At 36.4% G+C, this 21152-nt stretch overlaps 4 protein-coding genes, 1 long non-coding RNA gene and 8 other non-coding genes across 13 annotated transcripts; 1 reads left to right on the top strand and 12 right to left on the bottom strand.

Annotated features, from left to right (window-relative positions):
• Nucleotides 1–288: 288 nt before the first annotated feature.
• LOC135737386 (uncharacterized) lies at nt 289–5545 on the bottom strand. The gene is made up of 14 exons (XR_010528462.2): nt 5299–5545; nt 5107–5171; nt 4657–4788; nt 3490–3587; nt 3225–3296; nt 2986–3041; nt 2468–2688; nt 2179–2259; nt 1932–1991; nt 1641–1721; nt 1391–1450; nt 1101–1181; nt 856–915; nt 289–573 (listed from the first exon to the last, which is right to left on the bottom strand). It is a non-coding gene; the product is annotated as an uncharacterized lncRNA (long non-coding RNA).
• Nucleotides 1261–1334, bottom strand: LOC135737432 (small nucleolar RNA SNORD50). Its single transcript, XR_010528480.1, has one exon. It is a non-coding gene; the product is annotated as a small nucleolar RNA SNORD50 (small nucleolar RNA).
• On the bottom strand, nt 1801–1874 carry LOC135737430 (small nucleolar RNA SNORD50). Its single transcript, XR_010528478.1, has one exon. It is a non-coding gene; the product is annotated as a small nucleolar RNA SNORD50 (small nucleolar RNA).
• On the bottom strand, nt 2339–2412 carry LOC135737431 (small nucleolar RNA SNORD50). The gene has a single exon (XR_010528479.1). It is a non-coding gene; the product is annotated as a small nucleolar RNA SNORD50 (small nucleolar RNA).
• LOC135737433 (small nucleolar RNA SNORD50) lies at nt 3373–3446 on the bottom strand. The gene has a single exon (XR_010528481.1). It is a non-coding gene; the product is annotated as a small nucleolar RNA SNORD50 (small nucleolar RNA).
• Nucleotides 4891–4971, bottom strand: LOC135737435 (small nucleolar RNA Z195/SNORD33/SNORD32 family). Its single transcript, XR_010528483.1, has one exon. It is a non-coding gene; the product is annotated as a small nucleolar RNA Z195/SNORD33/SNORD32 family (small nucleolar RNA).
• On the bottom strand, nt 5465–5539 carry LOC135727416 (small nucleolar RNA SNORD50). The gene has a single exon (XR_010525301.1). It is a non-coding gene; the product is annotated as a small nucleolar RNA SNORD50 (small nucleolar RNA).
• A 556-nt stretch (nt 5546–6101) lies between the features above and the next one.
• rpl13a (ribosomal protein L13a) lies at nt 6102–8504 on the bottom strand. The gene is made up of 7 exons (XM_065255180.1): nt 8400–8504; nt 7643–7715; nt 7434–7499; nt 7167–7268; nt 6872–6957; nt 6641–6700; nt 6102–6352 (listed from the first exon to the last, which is right to left on the bottom strand). The coding sequence occupies exons 1-7, from the start codon at nt 8487–8489 to the stop codon at nt 6143–6145; spliced, it is 687 nt and encodes a 228-aa protein (XP_065111252.1). The 5' UTR covers nt 8490–8504; the 3' UTR covers nt 6102–6142.
• Nucleotides 6455–6535, bottom strand: LOC135727415 (small nucleolar RNA Z195/SNORD33/SNORD32 family). The gene has a single exon (XR_010525300.1). It is a non-coding gene; the product is annotated as a small nucleolar RNA Z195/SNORD33/SNORD32 family (small nucleolar RNA).
• On the bottom strand, nt 7798–7885 carry LOC135727413 (small nucleolar RNA Z195/SNORD33/SNORD32 family). The gene has a single exon (XR_010525298.1). It is a non-coding gene; the product is annotated as a small nucleolar RNA Z195/SNORD33/SNORD32 family (small nucleolar RNA).
• Nucleotides 8505–9920: 1416 nt separating the features above from the next.
• Nucleotides 9921–12223, bottom strand: atp5if1b (ATP synthase inhibitory factor subunit 1b). Its single transcript, XM_065245201.2, has 4 exons — nt 12199–12223; nt 11107–11196; nt 10388–10500; nt 9921–10259 (listed from the first exon to the last, which is right to left on the bottom strand). Exons 2-4 carry the CDS (start codon nt 11173–11175, stop codon nt 10118–10120), a joined length of 324 nt encoding a protein of 107 aa, XP_065101273.1. The 5' UTR covers nt 11176–11196; nt 12199–12223; the 3' UTR covers nt 9921–10117.
• A 953-nt stretch (nt 12224–13176) lies between these two features.
• On the bottom strand, nt 13177–17659 carry zmpste24 (zinc metallopeptidase, STE24 homolog). Its single transcript, XM_065245079.2, has 10 exons — nt 17280–17659; nt 16970–17116; nt 16551–16637; nt 16262–16378; nt 16023–16175; nt 15516–15657; nt 15230–15408; nt 14816–14920; nt 14540–14683; nt 13177–14426 (listed from the first exon to the last, which is right to left on the bottom strand). Exons 1-10 carry the CDS (start codon nt 17385–17387, stop codon nt 14202–14204), a joined length of 1407 nt encoding a protein of 468 aa, XP_065101151.1. The 5' UTR covers nt 17388–17659; the 3' UTR covers nt 13177–14201.
• Nucleotides 17660–19028: 1369 nt separating this feature from the next.
• dynlt1a (dynein light chain Tctex-type 1a) lies at nt 19029–21137 on the top strand. The gene is made up of 5 exons (XM_065255185.2): nt 19029–19240; nt 19364–19405; nt 19492–19615; nt 20793–20870; nt 20981–21137. Exons 1-5 carry the CDS (start codon nt 19169–19171, stop codon nt 21049–21051), a joined length of 387 nt encoding a protein of 128 aa, XP_065111257.1. The 5' UTR covers nt 19029–19168; the 3' UTR covers nt 21052–21137.
• Nucleotides 21138–21152: the final 15 nt, after the last annotated feature.

Raw genomic sequence — 21152 nt, 5'->3', positions numbered from 1 at the left:
GCAACACTTATTTTTGGCCCACTGCCCTCAGTCAGGTTTGATTATTAAACCCATGTCAGGGGTTTCAAAGTCTTGGACCGCAGGCCTTCCTCTAGTCTACTTACCCACCCATTAGTACATCCCCTCAATATAATGTGCAGTGTTCTAAATACCAAGAACTATAGCACAGCAACTACACGATACTCTATAATTCGTGGGGAAGGCACATTTTATGTTTGGTTTCCTTAGGTACAGCATTTCTAGCCGCACACAAAATGAATATTAGCAACAGGGAGCTTTCATAGAGAACACATTTAAACAATTTTATTTTGTAAATACAATTCAAGACTTCAACCATGACAATGGTTGACAAAATCCATTAAAAAATTTCATAAGTTAAACATTTACAGTAGGTCAAATGAATAAACATTGTGACAGGCTACAGCCAAAAAAGAAAACCATGTCTAAGATCAGCAATATTTTTTTTGATTTTATTCAACATTTTCTGCATGCTTGATCAATAAGAAATCATTCTTGATGCAGAGCTTGGCCTTCTTCCTACAAAGTAGCAGTGATGGCCTGATAGTCAGCAAACTACAATGAAAGAACAATTTTACAATGGTGAAAAATATGAAATAACCATAATGATTTAAATCTATTGGTGCTATTCATAGACAGAGATACAATGAATATAAATATTGCTTTTTGCTAAAAGCAAAGAAACGTGGGAAATAATCACTGGCTTAGGAACATTTGCTATAAATCCTACAGGCAGTGCACAAACAGGAACATAGTTTACTGGCTCTTTTGATTTGAACTGTACACAACTGCATTAACTGGTCTCCAAGTACACAAACATAAAATCTAGGGTCTCACCTTGCAAGTGTGCTTCAGGCACGTTATCTTGAGAGCAGCTAGGACAATCATATGCTTTCACTGCGAAACAAATTAAAAATGTTAAGACACCATAGATCAAAGCCAATTTTTAACACCATGAAGGGAGATGTCTCAGATAAAATGTTTGTTTTCAGTTTACATTCAAACAAGACAAGTAAGGTATTTAGTGAAAGTGACATCATTGACATCTTCTGTTAAATATGCATAAACCCTTTGAAATATACCTTGTCATAAAGTGAGGGATTCCATCAAACACCTACAGCCTTTCCAGAGCAGCCTTAACTCAGTTTTGTGTGAAAGCATACCTGTTCAATAAAGACAATATTCATGATCAACTTTCATTATTGCATTAACTGATCCATGAGGATTTCAGAGTTACTTTCAAACTCAGCAGTCAGATCCGTAGATTGGTATCATCAAAAAGGCTCAGATTCGGGATAATGTGTTCATCATTGTTCGAATGTCAACCAGTGTTATACATCTGTATCAAGAAAAATAAAATCCAGGGTCTCACCTTGCAAGTGTGCTTCAGGCACATAATCTTGAGAGCAGCTGGGACAATCATGCGCTTTCACTGTGAAACAAATAAAATGTTGTTAAGACACCATAGATCAAAGCTAATTTTTAACACCATGAAGGGAGATGTCTCAGATAATATGTTTATTTTCAGGTTACATTCAAACAAGACAAGTAAGGTATTTAGTGAAAGTGACATCATTGACATCTTTCTTCTGTTAAATATAAATAATCCATTGATAATATACCTTGTCATAAAGGGAGGGATTCCATCAAACACCTACAGCCTTTCCAGAGCAGCCTTAACGCAGTTTTGTGTGAAAGCATACCTGTTCAATAAAGACAATATTCATGATCAACTTTCATTATTGCATTAACTGATCCATAAGGATTTCACTTTTACTTTCAAACTCAGCAGTCAGATCCGTAGATTGGTATCATCAAAAAGGCTCAGATTCGGGATAATGTGTTCATCATTGTTTGAATTAACCAGTGTTATACATCTGTATGAAGAAAAATAAAAAAATCCAGGGTCTCACCTTGCAAGTGTGCTTCAGGCACATAATCTTGAGAGCAGCTGGGACAATCATGCGCTTTCACTATGAAACAAATTAAATGTTAAGACACCATAGATCAAAGCTAATTTTTAACACCATGAAGGGAGATGTCTCAGATAATATGTTTATTTTCAGGTTACATTCAAACAAGACAAGTAAGGTATTTAGTGAAAGTGACATCATTGACATCTTTCTTCTGTTAAATATAAATAATCCATTGATAATATACCTTGTCATAAAGGGAGGGATTCCATCAAACACCTACAGCCTTTCCAGAGCAGCCTTAACTCAGTTTTGTGTGAAAGCATACCTGTTCAATAAAGACAATATTCATGATCAACTTTCATTATTGCATTAACTGATCCATGAGGATTTCACAGTTACTCTCAAACTCAGCAGTCAGATCCGTAGTTTGGTATCATCAAAAAGGCTCAGATTCGGGATAATGTGTTCATCATTGTTTGAATTTCAATCAGTGTTACACATCTGTATCAAAAAAAAAAATTGAGGTGCCTTACCTCTTACGGTCTTCCAGAAGATACATCTGTGATGGCTGAATATTTTGAATGAATGCAGGGACAGCACAAACACCACCACCACACGGTATAAAGCCTCCAGTATATTTGCAATCTTCTTGATGTAATAAAGCGTGGCCTTCTCTTCCTCCATTCCTTAAGAGTGGCAGTGATGCCGTGGTATTCCAACCAACCTCATGTCCCAAATATACAAGCAGAGCAAACTACAAAAGAAAAACATCAATATGTAGCATTACAATGTTGCAAGGTATGACAGCTTCCAAAATGAATAAAATGATGCTTTTTATAGACATAAGACATATGTAACTACTGCATTTTGCTGCCAGTGAACAAACTTTAGAGTCATGGTTGTTAAACTTCTGTAAAGGACATTTGCTAAAAATCTTAAATATAGGCATAGGCAATACAAACACCATCATAGTTTATTTATTCAATGCAATCATGTACAACCCCATTTATGAAGTTTCCAAAGTTCGAGACAAAAATAAACAAGGTCTCACCTTGCAAGTGCGCTTAACACACAATCTTGAGGAGCTGGGATGACCATACGCTTTATCTGTGAAAAGAATTAAATGTGAGACACCACAGAACAAGACCAGCTTTTAACAACAGGAACACATGTCTTGTATAAAAAGTTCATCTCAGTTTATATTCAAACAAGGTAGGTAAGGGTTTGTGTAAAAAAAACAGAATTGACATCATTCTTCTGTGAAATATGAATAAACGATTGATAACATACCATGACATAAAAGGGAAATTTCAAACACCTAGCCTTTCACGAGCAGTCTGATCTCTTTGTGTGAAGGCATACCTGGTGAATAGAGACGACATTCATAAGCTCACTACATTATTGCATATAACGAAGTATCTAAAATTATCGTTGATCAAACTCAGCAGTCAGATCCGTAGTGTGATATCATCAAAAAGGCTCAGATTCGGGATAATGTGTTCATCATTGTTTGGATTTTAACTAGTATCTGTAACTGAAAAGAAAAAATACCCACCCCTTACATTCTTCCAGAAGATGGGGCACAGAAGTATAGTACAAGAGATGTTGATACCCTCATATGCATGAGGTTTGTGGCCACCAAAATTTTGTAGCCTGCAAAAATAAAATTTTATACATTACATTAATAACATTTATAAAATGTATGGTAATATTTCTATTTAATTTTAAAGGACAAGTTCGGTATTTTAGACTTAAAGCCCTGTTTTCAGATTGTTTATGGTGAAATAGAATGGTTTTGACTGAAATTTCGACATTTTCGGCTGCCCTGAGAATTTTCGCGTGTTTGTGTTTCAGCTCAGACCTCTATAATGGGTTTAATGGTGCACTGGAACAATCCTTCCTAAAATGCATTAAACTTTCGTTTACAAAGACGTGAAACTCACCGAGTGGTCAGGGGTGTTCACTGGTATGCTCACACAAAAATCGCTCCAAAAGACGCATTCCAACAGGTTTTATCGTAGTTTTTACCAGCCCCATGGACTTGTATTAGATGTCCTGTGAGGTACAGTATTACTCCGCGCCGGGAACTTTGTTTCTATTCTTGCAATAGGCAAAGGCGGATTAGCGCCACCACCTGGGCTGGAGTGTATATTATTCAAGCTCTAAGCGGAAGAATGTACGGGTGTGAGGCGTTTGGAAAAATAGGTCCACAAGTTAACAACGAATGCTAAAACAGCAGTTGGAAAGCATCTTTTGCAGCGATTTTTGTGTGAGCATATCAGTGAACACCCCTGACCACTCGGTGAGTTTCACATCTTTGTAAACGAAAGTTTAATGCATTTTAGGAAGGATTGTTCCAGTGCACCATTAAACCCATTGCAGAGGTCTGAGCTGAAACACAAACACGCGAAAATTCTCAGGGCACCCGCAAATGTCGAAATTTCAGTCAAAACCATTCTATTTCACCATAAACAATCTGAAAACAGGGCTTTAAGTCTAAAATACCGAACTTGTCCTTTAACTAAATGTTAGAGTGCACTTTACATTTTACACTACGGCTGATGATATAATCAACCTTAAAACATTTGAGTTAACATGCTTTGGATTACTTTACTCTTTCAAAGGCAATAGTTTCTAAAAACATTTATTTTGTCTGGTTACAGGGCAGCTCAACAAGGACACCATACAGTTTTAGAACTGCAGATTTTGCAATCTTGCTTACGTTCTTTTTTGCCTGCTTGGTAAATTTTATATCTTTACGTAACGCAGCTTGGCCTTCTCCTTCCTTTTTTCCTCCAGAGTGGCAGTGATGGCTTGGTACTTCCAACCAACCTTATGTGCCAAGCAGGGCAAACTACAGGTAAACAACATCAGAATTTTACAATGGCACAATAATTAAAACAAATGGTGCATTCAATACACTGTGAATGACACGAGGAACATTTAACTACTGCTTTTTGTCTCAGCTGGTAGTGCATGAAAAGTGAACTCATGGTCGTTAAACTCATACTTATTGTGAAAAAACATCACTGACAAAAAGCACATTCGGTATTAATCCTAAATATAGCCACTTAAACACCACTATGGCTCAGTGCTCCATATAAATACGTACAATGTGGCATTAACTGGCATCCATTGTACTCTAAAAACATTTTAAAATTCAAGATCTCACCTTGCGTGTAGGCTTCAGATGCAGAATCCTGAGAGTAGCTGGGACAACCATACGCTTCCTTATTCCTAATTGTAGAACAATAAATGGGAAACACTCAGTTCTCAGTTTACATTCAAACCATGTAGGTAAGGAATTCAGAGAAGATAACTGATAATTTTTCTGTTAAATATGAATAAACGATTGATAATATACCTTGTCATAAGAAGGAGGGAATCCATCAAACACCTTAAGCCTTTCCAGAGTAGCCTGACCTCCCTTAATTGTGTGTGGAAGCAGCATACCTGTTCAATAAGGACAATAGTCAAGAACTACTCTCCTATTATAGCATGTAACCTTTCAATGACTTCAGTTCCTTTCAAACTCAGCAGTCAGATCCATAGTTAAGCATCATCAAAAAAGGCTCAGATTCGGGATAATGTGTTCATCATTGTTTGAATTTTAACCAATGTCTGTAACATACAAGAACAAAAAAGGTACCTTACCTCTTACAGTCTTTTAGAAGATGTGGCACAAAAGTACACAGATGTTGAGACCCTTATAGGTCACCACTCACCACCACAATTTTGTAACCTGCAAAAAGCAAATGTATACATTATATAAAATATTTATAAATGTTAGAGTGTTCTTTACAAGCAGATATCTAGCTCAACGCCATGCAAAAAGTTAAGATGGTAAACTTACCGAGCATAACTTACATGGTGACAGAGCAGAGTACCTCTGCCATCAGTAAGAATCCAGGAATTTTGCACTGCTAATACAGTGCTCTACCAGTTTAGCAACAGGCACATAACTACATAAAACCCATCAACTTTCACAAGCACAAAATATGTCTATTAACAAACTCATTGCCACCCCAAGAACTGCATTTTTAAACAGCCACAAGTTGCCCCCTTTGCAAAATAACTATAGGTTTGACAAAAAAAAAAAAATCAGATGGCTGTAATTTGAGTTAAATGTTCAGAGAGATTTCAAAATAAATAACCCAACAAAGGCAATAGTTTCTATAAACATTTATTTTGACAGGCTACAGAGCACCTCAAACAAGGACACCATACTGTTTAAGAACAGCAGTATATTTTGCGATCTTGCTTTCAACGTTCTTTTCTGCCTGCTTGGTCAATTTGATAGTATCTTTCTTCTTGACGTAACGCAGCTTGGCCTTCTCCTTCCTTTTTTCCTCCAGAGTGGCAGTGATGGCCTGGTATTTCCAACCAACCTCATGTGCCAAACGGCCAAGCAGGGCAAACTACAGTCAAACAACACCAGAATTTTACAATGGCACAATAACTAAAACAAATGGTGCATTTAATGCATTGTTAATGACACGAGGCACATTTAACTACTGCTTTTTGTCTCAGCTGGTAGTGCATGAAAAGTGAACTCATGGTCGTTAAACTCATACTTATTGTGAAGAAACATCACTGACAAAAAGCACATTTGGTTTTGATCCCAAATATAGCCACTTAAACAGCACTATGGTTCAGTGCTCCTTATAAATATGTACATTAACATTCAAAAAAATTCAAGATCTCACCTTGCGTGTAGGCTTCAGACGCACAATCTTGAGAGCAGCTGGGACGACCATACGCTTCCTCTGCAGAACACAATAAATGTTAGATACCACAAACCAAAGCCCAGTTTAAACACCATGGAGGGAGATGTCTCAGATTAAGTTAGTTCTCAGTTTACATTCAAACAAGGTACGTAAGGGATTTAGTGAAAAAATATTGACATTTTCTGTTAAATATGAATAAATGATTGATACCTTGTCATAAGGAGGGGGGATTCCATCAAACACCTTCAGCTTTTCCAGAGCAGCCTGACCTCTCTTAGTTTTGTGTGGAAGCATACCTGTTCAATAGAAACAAATTTCATGACATACTCTTCCAATATGGCATGTATATATTATGATTTCACAGTTCCTTCAAAACTCAGCAGTCAGATCCATAGTTTGGTAACATCAAAAAAAGGCTCAGATTCGGGATAATGTGTTGTTTGAATCGTAACAATTGCTATGTGTCTGTAACAGACAGGAAAAAACTAAAACGGAGGTACCTCACCTCTTACGGTCCTCCAGAAGATGCGGCTTGGGGCTCTGAAGTGATAGGGTCCACGGGAAGGGTTGGTGTTCATTCTTTTGCGGAGGAAAGCCAAGTACTTCACTGCACAAACAAATTATACTATTTGGCCAAAACTTCAGCACTCACATTTGTAAATAAACAACACAAGTTATAATAATTCGTTATATTTATATAGCACTTTTCTGCAGCAATCAAAGTGCAGCATCCACCTTAAATAGCATACTTAAATGTGGTCAACAAACTTACGTTTGTTGCGGTAGAAGTTTCCAGAGATGTTGATACCCTCACACCTTACCACCACAATTTTGTGGCCTGTAAAAGAGAATTTAATTTAAAAAGTGTCTTGTAGGGTGGCATTTTTCCAGTCAGTTTTTTAACTTAACGTTTTTAGAAAGTTGACACTTTTAAAGTAAGTATTCAACTTGACACTATAAAAATAACAAATTTTAACCTACCGAGCAAAACTTGCTTGGCCACAATAGCGGCAAGGCGACCGAGTAGATGGCCTCTGCCATCAATGATCAGAACCTTTGAGAGACAAAAGTGAGTTTCCTTGAGAACAAATATTTGCCACACATGTGCTGCTTCTGTAAGGGCAACGTTACTGCTTTTTGTCTCAGATGGTAGTGCACGTAAAGTATTCTCATGGTCGTTAAACTCGAATACTGAACTGTGGATGCGAGCTCATCACCGACAAAAAGCGCACCTGACATTAGTTATGCATTACATGGCAAGTTAGTACACCATAAACAACTTTGAACAATTAGTGACTATGATCAAAAGTGTATACTTATTTGTAGTGGACTCCACAAATATCCAATGCTGAACTTTTAACGTTTTCCAACTAACGTACTACTGCAGGTTTATTTGGGCCATAACGTACACTGCTGAATTACTGTATTAGTCAAAATATATTTTCATAATATCTTTAACATACAATAATGTAAAAAAAGACTAATCCAGGTCGACAGTCGTTCAGCAACACGAGTAACGTTATGGAGATCACCAAGTTAGAGGGCCTTTCAACAAGACAGCATGCTTGGCTACACGTAACATTACTCTTTAATAATGTGAGATTTGCCGTTTAAAACTGGACTTCATGTAATCCAAGCAAATCAGAAGATTTTACTAAAGCCATTACACTTAAAGTACGTACTCTACAACTAACAAAACATGAGATATTTTCGTATAAATTCTCCCACTCGTACGCACCTTATTGAACCGGTCCGCCATGATGTGGGAAAAGAAAGACACGCGGGGCTGCCCGTCGTACAAGACAGGGGCGTGGGCGGAGCCATGCATATAATCGGAAATGATGTCAGAGGAAAACGTTCACGAACTTGAAAAGACGTGATTATTTATGTGCACTGCCTTCACCTGGTGGGCAAATGAGTTGCAGGGGACTAAAATGACACAATTTGCGTTCTCTCTTTATTAGCAATGTACTTAGGACTTAATTTCTAGAGCAGGGGTGACCAACCCTGTTCCTGGAGATCTACCCTCCTGCATATTTTAATTCCAACCCAGATTCAACACACCTGGCTGACTCTAATTTTAAGGTAGCAACAAAAGAGAAAGATCCGCACACCAAAAAAAGCTCCCTTTTACATAATTTATTAGAGTGACGTTTCGGGTCTATACGACCCTTCCTCAGACTGTCTGAGACCCGAACGTCACTCTAATAAATTATGTAAAATGGAGCTTTTTTGGTGTGCGGATCTTTCTCTTTTGTTGCTTATATATTTATTTGATCCTGCACCCGTATTTAATTTGGATGTGCGTGATTCTATCGTTTTGTCTAATTTTAAGGTAGCCTGAAATGCCTGTTTGACAGATTCAGGTGTTTGATTGGGGTTGGGCTGAACTCTGCAGGGCAGTAGATCTCCAGGAACAGGGTTGGCCACGCAGTGTTTCCCAATCCTGGTCCTTGAGCACCCACTCCCAGAATGTTTTAGATGTCTACTTATTTAACACACCTGATTTAACTCATCAGCTTGTTAGGGAGACGTGTTTACCATTTTGGAAGGAGGCTGATAAGTTGAATCAGGTGTTTTAAATAAGGAAACTTGTAAAACATTTTGCGAGGGGGTGCTCCCGGACCAGGATTGAGAAACACTGTTCTAGAGCAGTGTTTCCCAATCCTGCTCCTTGAGTACCCCCTTCCAGAAAGTTATAGATATCTCCTTATCTAACACACCTGATTTTACTCAACAGCTTGTTAGGGAGACATGTTATCCATTCTGGAAGGAGACTGATTTGTTGAATCAGGTGTTTTAAATGAGGAGACATCTAAAACTTTCTGGAAGGGGGTACTCGAGGACCAGGATTGGGAAACACTGTTCTAGAGCAACGTTTTACTACCCTGTTTCTAGAAGCCCCTAACACGGCGTATGATTACTTAAAACATATATGACCTGATATACTTCAATAGCTCATTAACATAGTGCTCAAATACTTTAAATAGGCATGCTAGATAAAACAGGCATCCAAAACTCATATGTTCTGGTGGCTTCCAGTTGCATTGTTGGAAACACTGTTATAAATTAAGTGTGTAATTAGCTCTGAAGGTTTTTTCAATTCCTTAGAAAAAGTAACCATCATTTTACACCAACCAAAACCATGGATTTACAAATGGTTATCATTACACTTAAAACATGGTTAATTCATTTTTATTATAATTAAACCATGGTTAACAGTAAAAATGGTGAAATTATTATTGACAAAAAGACATACTTTCATGTTTGAAACAATATTTATTGTCAGAAAGAAAAATGGCATTGTATTTATAACAGATATCATATCTGTCAGTTTATTTTAATATTATGTCATATAAAACATATTTGATTATGTAGGTGAAAACAGAGATCACTAACAGTAACTTTAAGTTATAATTATTTCACCGCTTCTGTGTCTTGATTCATCAAATCGTCTCAGTCATCATGTTTAAGTTTTTTGATTTTGCCCACATGACGGCTGATCTCCTTTTGTAATCTCTCTATTTCTTTCTTGTGGTGTTCAATTTCTTCCTGGTGATGCTTTCTAAGAGCAGACAATTGTTCTTGCTCTTTTTTCCTGTGAAGGTGAAAGAGAATAATGGCTTTTAACAAGTGAACGCAACAGAAGCCAACTGAGATGGTTGATCTTGATAGAAATCCACAAGTAGGAGGGACAAAGTTAAGAAATTAAGCAAAAACACTCACTTGAAATACATCTCCTCCTCAGCAGCCTGTTTCTTGCCAAATGCTCCTCCAGCCTCTCTCACAGCACCTCCACCACCTCCTCCTTTACCAGCACCTTTACCCAGTTCTCCAAGCTGTATCATAGGTAGAGAAAGCATTAGATTGCGCAAGACAGATGTTTATTACATCACTATTAGTAATTGCTTTTGTGTTGCACATGACACACAATTGATGCATAATTCATATACTTTAATGAATCTTTACGTATGTTGTACTAGGTATTTTCAGCTGTAAGTAAATATGGCATCCATATTCTAAAAAGTACGTTTAAATATTTTAAAACAGTTAACTGTAAATACAGTACAACTGGTTACATTATCACGCAGAGAAGCACTATGTTACCTTGCTATTTTAAAGGGACACGTTCAACTATTTATTATAATTAACATGTATATAACACAGATCTTGTGGGTTATGCACAAAGTGTAGAGTGTAAACAAAAGGGTCATATCACAAGGGCACCCTGAAAACGTTACTACTGCGTTATTGCGTTAAACTCCTGAGCTCGCCACGACTAAATACATTAATATGACCTTTATTTACTCAAAACACGGGTGACGGAAATACATCATAACAGACTGCGTGCTGCATTAAATTCCAACTTGAAAACTTGGAAAAACAAAATTGTCACGGGCTAAAAGAAAACGTTTACCCCACGTTGTTTTTATCGAACTCTCTACCTGGTCAGACGACATCCTGATCTGTGTTGCCAAATACTTCCTTATATTAGGAATTAAAAATCTCGCCATTTTCTGTTCAGACTGTCAAACCAGAGTCGTATAATAATAGAGTTACGACACTCACATAGACGTTCATTGTAAGAATGGAATGCGGAAGTAACAGCGTTTGATGTAGTGACCGGTAGTGACGCATAGTTCCAAACGCAGCACTGAAGCCCATTCATTTCAATGGCACCTGCTGGTAAATCGATGAAATTACCGTTTCTCTTTACATTTTCGGACATTTCATTAAAATAGTCAACAGTGATATTTTATGAACTCTGCTGTATGTAATGATTATCGTTAATAATAACTAATTTTTATATTTTAATGAGTTGTGTATAATGTGTGAATAATATAGATTTAATGGTTTAATATTTTATTACTGGTGGCCATCTACTTTATACTTATCTTTTTTATATATTACGAGTAACACTAGGGGGCAACAGCGACAAGCTAAATGCCTTATAAGAAAGTCACACTGCTTCACAATGCTGCTATGTGTTTCATTGTGTTTGGTAAGTAATACGAGTGATGTATCCTCGAAAATCATGTATGATTATATTAACATTTAATGTGAATTTAAAATATGAATTTAGTGTGTTTCTGTTATGCTTCACTGTTACAAATAACCGCGTTGGCGATCTTTTTTGTGATTTTAATATAGTAAAAGTGTAGGAATTATGTTTTTAGCAGATTGATAGCCATTTATATAGCCATATTTTGCTACAAAAATAAAAGATAAACTGTGTTGCTGTAGTTGGTATAGATAACCACAGTTATATTTGGGTCACAATTAACTGTTTATCTTTATTAACTGATTTACTGTATTTCCATCACTCCCTAGTAAAAAAAAACATTATAAACACAGTAAGTATAGTGATCAATTCCCATTACAAGCTAATATTTACCTAAAATAGCTGAAAACCTATGCAAACAGATTGACAGCCCTGCTTGGTTTGGAACTGTAGAACGTTACATGAATCACGTGACCGCGCGGCGGCGAGATCAAAGCGTTTCGTAACTCTGTTATTATACGACTCTGTGTCAAACATGCACTGACACGAGCATGCGTACCGAGCGATCTGAGGAAGACGGAAGGTACCATTCATGCTGGAAAATAGGTGAAATGTCGAATTCACAATGTTTGTATATTAAAAAATATAATAAGCGCACACTTTATATGTCATTTATTCCTATAAGTTTTCATCACTCTGTTACTTCTAATATGGCGCGTGAACTAACAATGTATGTTTATTTTATAATTTGTATAATGGTACACCCTGCTCAAACTTTCCGTATGTGGGCTCCACACATAACGTTTCATTGGATAATGGCGAAGTAATTCAAGTAGTTTTTTATTTTCTTACCTTACGTATGATAAACTGCGAATTACACGTTATCTTCATTATGTTTTCAGCAAAAGTAGCTTAAAAAAGATTAACAAAATGGTCCTTTACAAAATGGTTTTATTATCGACCAACTAGGTGTTTATAGTAAAACCATACCATCCACAAATTGTATGGTTTTACAGTTACCATAGTTTAACCCAGATTTTTTTTGTAATAAAACTATAGTATTATAAATAATAATCAATCAACCAAAAAAAACGTGGTTACTCCACTTTCTGTAACAAAAACAAACCCAAAGGCACATTACACTATAGAACAATAGATCATTTAAATTATATATATATATATATATATATATATATATATATATATATATATATATATATATATATATATATAGAGCAATTATTTCAGTTCTGTTGTTATGCAAAATAACATACAAAATTCACGATGGCACCTAACAATGTATTAGATTTTGGAGCCCTTACGGGATAAAGTATACCTTGCCTTTCAAATGTCAAAATGTCTATATTCACTACATTGTTTTTATCTCACTATTTGTCATTTCTAATCATCTAATAAGGACAGGAAATATTCTCTTTCACATCACAAAACAAGCTTGATGCAAAGTACAACCTTCCAGGCCAATCATTCCAGATGTCACAAGACAACTTTCCTGTGTGATAAGTATGAGCCTATTACTCCTTTATTTTTCATGATTTGTTACAATTAGTGACCAATTCAAATAGGGGGTCATTCAACATTTCCTTCAACCTATTTGTTTATAACTTTAAGATATTAACAATTCAGTAATTGTCCAAGCCAGAGTCCAACATTTTTTACAGGATTGCCAAATGTAATAGCCATATATATTCCTAATGTGAAAATCTCTAAACACACAGTTATATGCCACCAGCAAAACCTTTATCATATTTAGGGTTTAGACTTGAAAAAAAAAAATCTCAATCATACACTCATTGCAACACTCCAGCACATCTCGCATGCACAGGCACAAAGAGAAAATGACCTAAATAATAAAAAATATTTTTTTAAATATTTTGTCACTTTTGCCTATGTTCAACTTTCCCAAATAATTACCATATTTACACATTTTCAAACCAATTACTAATAAAAAAAAATCACAATGTATTGTCAAAAGAAAAGAAAAAATGAAAAAAAAAAAAAAAAACATTTAATTGGCCTAACAGATCCATTAAACAGTCAAATGAAAAAAAAAATTCTTGTGGTTTCACTGGATAAATAACATCTGTCATTATTTAAGATTCCTTCTCTCTCCAGTTCAAAGTGTATCAAACATTGGATGACACTTAGTAAAAAAGTATAAATGCATGGATCAAAACAACAAATAGTTAGAAGGGAGAATACCCAGTAAAATGTATTTACGGATTTAAAACAACAAAGAACAAATGAATATTGATTAAGAGCAAAAGGCATACTAATCACACACATTTAGATAAATCTTGCAAATAATCAGTTTACTGATGATGTTTTCTTTCAGCCCGATTACAAACAAATGAATAAACCAAACACTTGGGAAGAGAAAGGAAAATATCAGGCAGACTGTCATTAAAGACAAAAAGTAAGCGAGAGAAACAGACATCTGTTTCAGAGGGCCAAAAGAGGCCGGCAGAGATCCTTTTTCAGGGGAGCGAGTGGTGAAGGAGGCCCCCTCTTACGAAGTTGTCAGTCCTGTTTGGGTCCTGTAAGGGCTCTGAGTCGCTCCAGCAGTGGAGGATGGGAGTAATGCCACGTAGAGAAGAGCCAGTCTGCTACAGGGAAGCCAAGGTTGTCTTTATTCAGCTTGATTAGGGCAGAATAGAGCTCAGATGATCTGCCCATGTTGCGTGCAAATGCATCTGCCTGAAACTCAAACCTTCGACTCAATACCGTCAGACAGAACGACAGTAACTGTAGTGGAAAAGAGAAGGCGAATTGCTTTAGCAACGTGTGATTATGCAAATGTAAAAAAGGGAAAAGGAGACAATGTATTTAAAAAAAAGAGAGAGAAAGAGAAATATTACCTCATTGTAAGGTGAGAAGATAAACTGAAAGATGATCATCAGTCCAATAAGGGTGGGTTGGCTGTCATGAAAACCAAAGGCCATGAAGAGCTCTTTTCGACCAATCAGAACAGCAAAAAGGAAAAAGCAGAGAAAAGAGTTCATCTGTAAAGAAATTGTGAAACGTTAGAATCGTAACAAATGAAATACCTGTATTTAATGTGCAGTAAAGCAGTTAACATAATTAAGGAAAGTTTATTTAATTTAAATGAAGAATAACTATTGACAGCGAATCACCTGACTGATAACAATGTTCTTGACTGTGTGGCCCAGTTTCCAATGCCCCAGTTCATGTCCAAGAACCGCCAAAACCTCTGGGTTACTGCAGCCCTGTTTCTTGTGCTAAAAAAAAGAAAACCCTGAGCTTGCACTTCTCACTTTATTATTGTGACATCAAGTAAAACAACCACAATAGCAGCAGCTAAAAGCAGATACGTAGGAACTTTTTATGTTTAATATACCATTTAATGGTCATTGTTACCAGGTGTTCGTTCTTTGCCGTTTAATATCTTGCAGATTATTGAGATCATGACCAACAATTGTGAACATAGATCCCCATCCATTTTGGCATTAAATGAACTGTTATAGAAAATTGTCATTTTATAATTACAGTATTTCTGACTTGTTGTGAATCTAGCAGTGGCCTCTGACCTTTGGTTTGGACTTGCTCTCATTTCCAGCCACCTCACTCTCTTCTCCAGTGCCCGACTCTGTCCCTCCAGTTTGGTTTAAAGGGGAATAATCCTCTAAAAGCGTATCAAATAGCACAATGCGCTTGTTTTTGAAAAAACCATAGAAGTAAGCATTACTGTGAGAAGATCGCTTTGAGCCTAGAAAAGAGAAACAGGAAAAGTTAAACAATTAGGTAGGAAATGGCAGTTAAAATTACTGAGAAACCTTTCAAATGTGGGACACTACAGAATCAGTGCTATTGTACCTTCCACTACATAGACCTTGGTGAGGGGAAAATTGATGGACTTTGACATGCTCTCAATCTCACTCTTCAACTCTCCATCCGGCAGTGGTGTGAATTTATCAAACAGAGGGGCAATGTAGTCTGCATAGATAGTCACAAGGATCTGAGGACAAAAATGGGTTTTTAGCTTAACAGGATATTTCAATTTAATAACATGACTTTCTGGGGAGAATGTAATTATTAAATAAAAAATTAACAATGTATAAGATCTTTTTAAATGTTTCACAGAAGAGAAAAGTCATACTGGCTTGGAACAGCATCAGGGTGAAAAATTATGATCAAATGTTTATTTTAAGTTTAACTGTTCCTTTAAAGGTGCTCCAATTCACACGTTTAAGGGCCATGAAACATTTTTTTGTTTCATACAGTAAACATCTCTGGACATCTGATTAGGTAACTTTACTTAACAACTTAGCAGTTCAGTTTCCATCACAGACAACACATTTAACAAAAATCTGAAAAACTGACCAAAGAGACAACAAGAGTGAAGAGCCAGGCATAGATGAAGAAATAATCACCGCCGATCTTGATGATATAGAGCAGCAATGATGTAACTGGCAGCAATATACACTGAGTCACAGCAAACTTCTTCACAGCATCTTTCAAAAAGAAACTCAATGTCTATAGAAGAGTGGAAAAGAGAGAGTCATAACGGTATATTTCATGATTACTTCCATTTCTAGATGATGAAATAGAGGTTTCCCTACCTGCTGGTTAAATCCATGCTTTTCCTCAATAACAAACGTGTTATAAAGGCTCCAGGGAAGGCCAGTGAAAGCACTGAATAGAGTCGCTAACATCAGGAACATCAAAGACTGGGAAATCTAAAAGAAAGGAGCTCAAGTTCAACTCTTTGGCTATTCCTACTTATAGAATAGCATAAAATTCATCTTCTTCTAAAGTAGACACAGACATGCAGTATGTGTACAAAACACCTTATGAAAAACATTTGTTCATAGTAAAATAAGACTGAATATAATAGATGTTTACACTTACCTCATACTCAGGACCAAAGCCAAAATGAGAGTTGAGATTTCCTGACACTTTCCAAAGGAATGGGATTCCTCCTAGTAGAAGTATCAACTACAAAATATGGCCAAAACAAAGGATTAAACGGCCACCCAAGTAAATAAATAAAGAGTCAGATTCCAGTAAGCCTGCCCTCAATGTTGTGAAAAAAGTTAAATGTCCAACCACATCATAAAAAACAAAAAAGTCAAATACAGTTATGTTTCCCCCATCAAAGCACACAAGAAACTTGGCTGTCTAAATGTAAAACAACGAAGACAGCTAAAACACTACATATATGACAAATTCAGCAACAGAAATATCAATATGACCTTAATACAACAGCGTTGGCTATGGAGAAGCATACTCACTGACATACATTTCTTTATATGAAGTTATAAACTCACCGTGCCCTCTGTCTCAGAGTACAGTCCAGACCAGAAGCCAAAGTTGCTTTTGTCCAGTTGATAGAGACGAGACTTTTCAAAGGTCTCTGAATCCATTATCTTACCCAACTCAGTGGGCACATGCATTGTAGTCCTGTAGATTTTCCTCTAAATGTTAAATGGGGAGGTTGGTAAGTGTTTATCAGTTGTTCAGACAAGAACATTAATGCAGATGTGAAAATAAAATACCAAGTTTATAGTGCAAGTGGTTTCCAATTAAATGCTTTCCACAAACACACGCACAACAAAGAAGCAAAAAGCATCTGGTTACCTGTCTAAAGGCGAGGTAGGCCTCCCAAATATACACAGTCCATGAAAAGACCAGGACAGCGTAAAAGATCTTGTCTTCAACTGGTAATGCAAAGATTGTCTGCAACATTATTACGGTCCGATATGTATTTATTTGGCACCGTTAAATACCCCCCGGAGCAATTCAGTAATTTCAGAAGTCTGCTCGCAAACTGCAACAGAACCGCAATCTTCGTAGCTATTCCGAACTATTAAGATACGTAAACCCTTATGCTATACATTTGCTAAATAAATCTATATATTGTATACAATCTCCAGAGATACACTACTTCTTGTTACCATTCATGCTCTATCACTTCCCTTTCCATTGATGTGAAATGGATGTTACCAGAAACTGTGTTCCACCTGAAACAACAGGAGAACGACAAAAGGTTCCTGGACACATTTTCCGTTTAAGTTTAAACTTGAATATGCTGATCTATTTGTATAATTAAATATATTAAACATTATTCGATTAATACATAAACCCCGTCAATAATAGATGACATTTTACAGACGTAAAAAATGTTTTGCTACAGTGTGAAAAATAATTGTGAAATAACTGCTTTTTAGACGGTTTCCTTGAACGCACGTGCGGTACGCCGGTGACGCGATACGCGTCTGTTCCGGTCTGGTCCGAACTTTACTTCCGGTTTCATATTTTTAATCGTCTAACCACTTGCTAAAATAAACTTTTCAACAAATACCTCGTCGAAAATAACAAATGTTTTGGTTTCCTAGGTAATCTACGTTTTGTTTATTTTGCTTGTTATATAAATAAACTACGTTTAAAGTACTTTGTTGTTATTTATTCTTAGCAGAGTTTACCGGAAGTTACGTGTTGACCATGAAAGCCACTTGTTTATGTTGTTACTGCTGAAACCATAGACATCATCTTCTATATGATATCTATGGCTGAAACCGTCTATACAGTTTCTGAATTTGAACTGATGTCCTTTATAAAAAAAATACCATAATAAAGTCAATCTTGAAAATTGTTTCTAAACACATTATAAATGTTAGAAATATTTTGATGAAAAACGCCAAGAGACCAAGAGACTGTACTAGTAATGGATTGCTGAGTTATATCGTTAAACAGTTAAGGATTATTTCAAGTAGTCCTCGCTGCAGACTTATTGAACAATTGACAGTAATATAAGTACAGCAGTGTATCCAAATATAAACTGTCTGAAAAATAAACAAAAATAACACAAAATTAGTTAATATAAAATGAAAATTAAGACATTGTTGCTTGGGGGGGGGGGCAATATATTATATAAAAATATGAAAATAATTACATGCATCTGGAATCTGACAGGCTTTCTGTTTTTTTTTTAGGGCAATAATATTAGATCAATATAGTGTATCACTTCTTCTTTAAATACTGTAAAGCATGATTATTTGTGCCGGGTTAAACAGTGGCTCAGTGATGTACTTGAGCAATCGCGAGGATCCATTTGATTCAGGTTGTAGCTGAATTTGAAAGTTGAGAGGGGACGGTAGCTTTCCCTCGAGTGGGCGTTTCACTTTCAGCGCCGCTAGCGGACACGCCCCCACCGCTTGAGAGCACAGACTGTCTATTTTTCCAAGGTTTTTTGATAAACTATTTTATTTACTTGACGTTGTTTCCAGCTTCCATATTTCTGTGGTTAAAATTTTTCTGGGGTGACAAACTCAAATCACATAACATCGTACTTTAGTTCCTGCTTACATACACCATATAATCTATACCATTGGATACATTTGAATACATTTTAATTTTGGTTAAGCTAGCGTATTTTGACGCTTTAGTTAAAGTATTGTACATGCACTATATGCATTGTAAAGGAAAATCTGTGGGGAGCGGTCGTGATTGGTATCCGGGGAGTGAGCATGTCGGTCTCCATAGAAACTACAAACTTTTGTTCAAGTCGTGAAATGGACGAGTATCAATCTGGGGAGGAGGTAGGAAACATGCAAAAACATTTTTTTAATGTACATGTTGTCATTTCTTATTTGCCCCCATAGATCTTGTATGCAAATACATACATGTCTTTTTAATGCAATCCTTATTACTTTTACCCACAGACTTTATTTGTTGTGGACGAGATCACAACAATTATCAAAGAGGTAAAAATTTACTAAATCTGCAAACCCCAGCAACCTTCAGCTGCACAAGTATAAAGTAAAAGGTTTTGTATATTTTTGTATTACAGACTGTTGAAAGCATCATTGGGAACAGTTCTTTCCAACGCAGTCAAATCAACCTGTGGTCATCAAGCATAGTGGAGTCAAGTCTAAACCAGCTAACTAAATTAAGAAAGCCCTTCAAGTACATAGGTATGGTACCCTACTCAAATACTGTAACTACTGGATATGGTATCTAGTTTTAAGTTTTGTAATCAACAGCAGATTAGATCCAGAAGGCTGTGGTTTGTGTTATACAAAACTAATAAACTTGTAATAATAAACTTAAAGGGATAGTTTACATAAAATGTAAATTTAATTCACTCACTCTCTAGTTGTTTCAAGCCTTTATAAATGACTTTGTTCTGCTGAACACAAAGATATTTGGACCAATGTTTGTAATCAAACATGTAGGATTTAAAGTTATGTAGCACCATTGACTTCTACAGTGGGAAAAAATAGTGATAAACAACTTGAGGGTTAGTAAATTAAGGTGAATTATCCCCTTAAAGGAACACAGCCAAATTTTGGGAACTTAGCTTATTCACTGTATCCCCCAGAGTTAGATAAGTCCATACCTTTTCCATCTCCGTGCGTGCCGTAACTCGGTCTGACGCAGCCCTGGCTCTCTTAGCACAAAGACTGGAAGTGAATGGCTCCAGCTAGGAAACTGCTCCCAATAATTAACAAAATAACGCAAACATTTTCCTATTTATGTGTTGTGGTTTGTAGTGTGTACAAATAACAAGGTCATATGAGACATAGCCATCTTTTAACAGTATACATATTGGGAACTATATTCTCAGAAGGTGAAGCACTGCTACTTTGGCAGAGTGATTTGCTCACAGCACCCGAGAAGACCCCTGGTGAGGAGCAGAGAGTTCGGGCAGAATTCTGCAAATCACTCCGCCCAAGTAGCAGTGCTTCGCATTCTGAGAATATAGTTCCCAGCAGTATGTATACTGTTAAAAGATGGCTGTGTCTCATATGACCTTGTTCTTTGTACACGGTGTGACTATACAAATCACAACACATAAGTAGGAAAATGTTTGCATTATCTTGTCACAAATTGGGAGCAGTTTGCTAGCTGGAGCCATTCACTTCCAGTCTTTGTGCTAAGCTAATCTAGCGGGGGCAGCGTCAGACCGAGTTACAGCACACACAGAGATGAGAAAGGTATGTATGGAGTTATCCAACTATGGGGGATCCTGTGAATAAGCCAAATTCTCAAAATGTGGGCGTGTTCCTATAAATGTTGTGGCAACTATTCTGATGAAGTAACTCATGGATTCATTAATAAAGCCCTATTACCTTTTGTTTTTCTAACCAGTGACATGTATTCTACTGCAAAAAAATGGGGCAGGTTTGCACACTGCCAGCTCATGTTTCTGGGACAACACTACAGATGGTAAGATGGATGTACCACAGTAGCAGTAACATACTGTACCATAGTACATTACTGCTAAACATTTGAGATGGTTTAAAACTGATAAAGCTAAAGCCTTGTTTTACTTGCAGGGAGCTGCACAGTACGGTGGGAGAATAAAACAATGTACTGTATAGTTAGTGTTTTTGGTCTTGCCATTTAAGGATAAATATCAACAAGCAGATCTCTTTCTAATCAAAAAGGTTTTTGTCAACAAAGTAATATTTTTCCTGTTTGATTTCCTGTTTGTTACCAATAAATTTT

Source organism: Paramisgurnus dabryanus, chromosome 17 (genome assembly GCF_030506205.2).
Source record: "Paramisgurnus dabryanus chromosome 17, PD_genome_1.1, whole genome shotgun sequence".
Classification (NCBI taxonomy): Eukaryota; Metazoa; Chordata; class Actinopteri; order Cypriniformes; family Cobitidae; genus Paramisgurnus; species Paramisgurnus dabryanus.
The sequence above is the reverse complement of the archived record's forward strand: the minus strand, read 5'-3'. Positions and strand labels throughout refer to the sequence as shown.

What these genes read in the sequence shown, in the direction of transcription:
- rpl13a (XM_065255180.1), bottom strand. Translation starts at nt 8,489, where the DNA reads ATGCATGGCTCCGCCCACGCCCCTGTCTTGTACGACGGGCAGCCCCGC. An exon ending in TGGCGGACCGGTTCAATAAG is followed by an intron (nt 7,716 to 8,399) that starts GTGCGTACGAGT and finishes TGTCTCTCAAAG; the next exon opens with GTTCTGATCATTGATGGCAG. An exon ending in GGCCAAGCAAGTTTTGCTCG is followed by an intron (nt 7,500 to 7,642) that starts GTAGGTTAAAAT and finishes TCTCTTTTACAG; the next exon opens with GCCACAAAATTGTGGTGGTA.
- atp5if1b (XM_065245201.2), bottom strand. Translation starts at nt 11,175, where the DNA reads ATGGCGAGATTTTTAATTCCTAATATAAGGAAGTATTTGGCAACACAG. An exon ending in TCAGGATGTCGTCTGACCAG is followed by an intron (nt 10,501 to 11,106) that starts GTAGAGAGTTCG and finishes CCTATGATACAG; the next exon opens with CTTGGAGAACTGGGTAAAGG. An exon ending in GAGGAGGAGATGTATTTCAA is followed by an intron (nt 10,260 to 10,387) that starts GTGAGTGTTTTT and finishes TCACCTTCACAG; the next exon opens with GAAAAAAGAGCAAGAACAAT.
- zmpste24 (XM_065245079.2), bottom strand. Translation starts at nt 17,387, where the DNA reads ATGTTGCAGACAATCTTTGCATTACCAGTTGAAGACAAGATCTTTTAC. An exon ending in CCTACCTCGCCTTTAGACAG is followed by an intron (nt 17,117 to 17,279) that starts GTAACCAGATGC and finishes TTTAACATTTAG; the next exon opens with AGGAAAATCTACAGGACTAC. An exon ending in ACTCTGAGACAGAGGGCACG is followed by an intron (nt 16,638 to 16,969) that starts GTGAGTTTATAA and finishes CATATTTTGTAG; the next exon opens with TTGATACTTCTACTAGGAGG.
- dynlt1a (XM_065255185.2), top strand. Translation starts at nt 19,169, where the DNA reads ATGTCGGTCTCCATAGAAACTACAAACTTTTGTTCAAGTCGTGAAATG. An exon ending in AGTATCAATCTGGGGAGGAG is followed by an intron (nt 19,241 to 19,363) that starts GTAGGAAACATG and finishes TTTTACCCACAG; the next exon opens with ACTTTATTTGTTGTGGACGA. An exon ending in CTGGGACAACACTACAGATG is followed by an intron (nt 20,871 to 20,980) that starts GTAAGATGGATG and finishes TTTTACTTGCAG; the next exon opens with GGAGCTGCACAGTACGGTGG.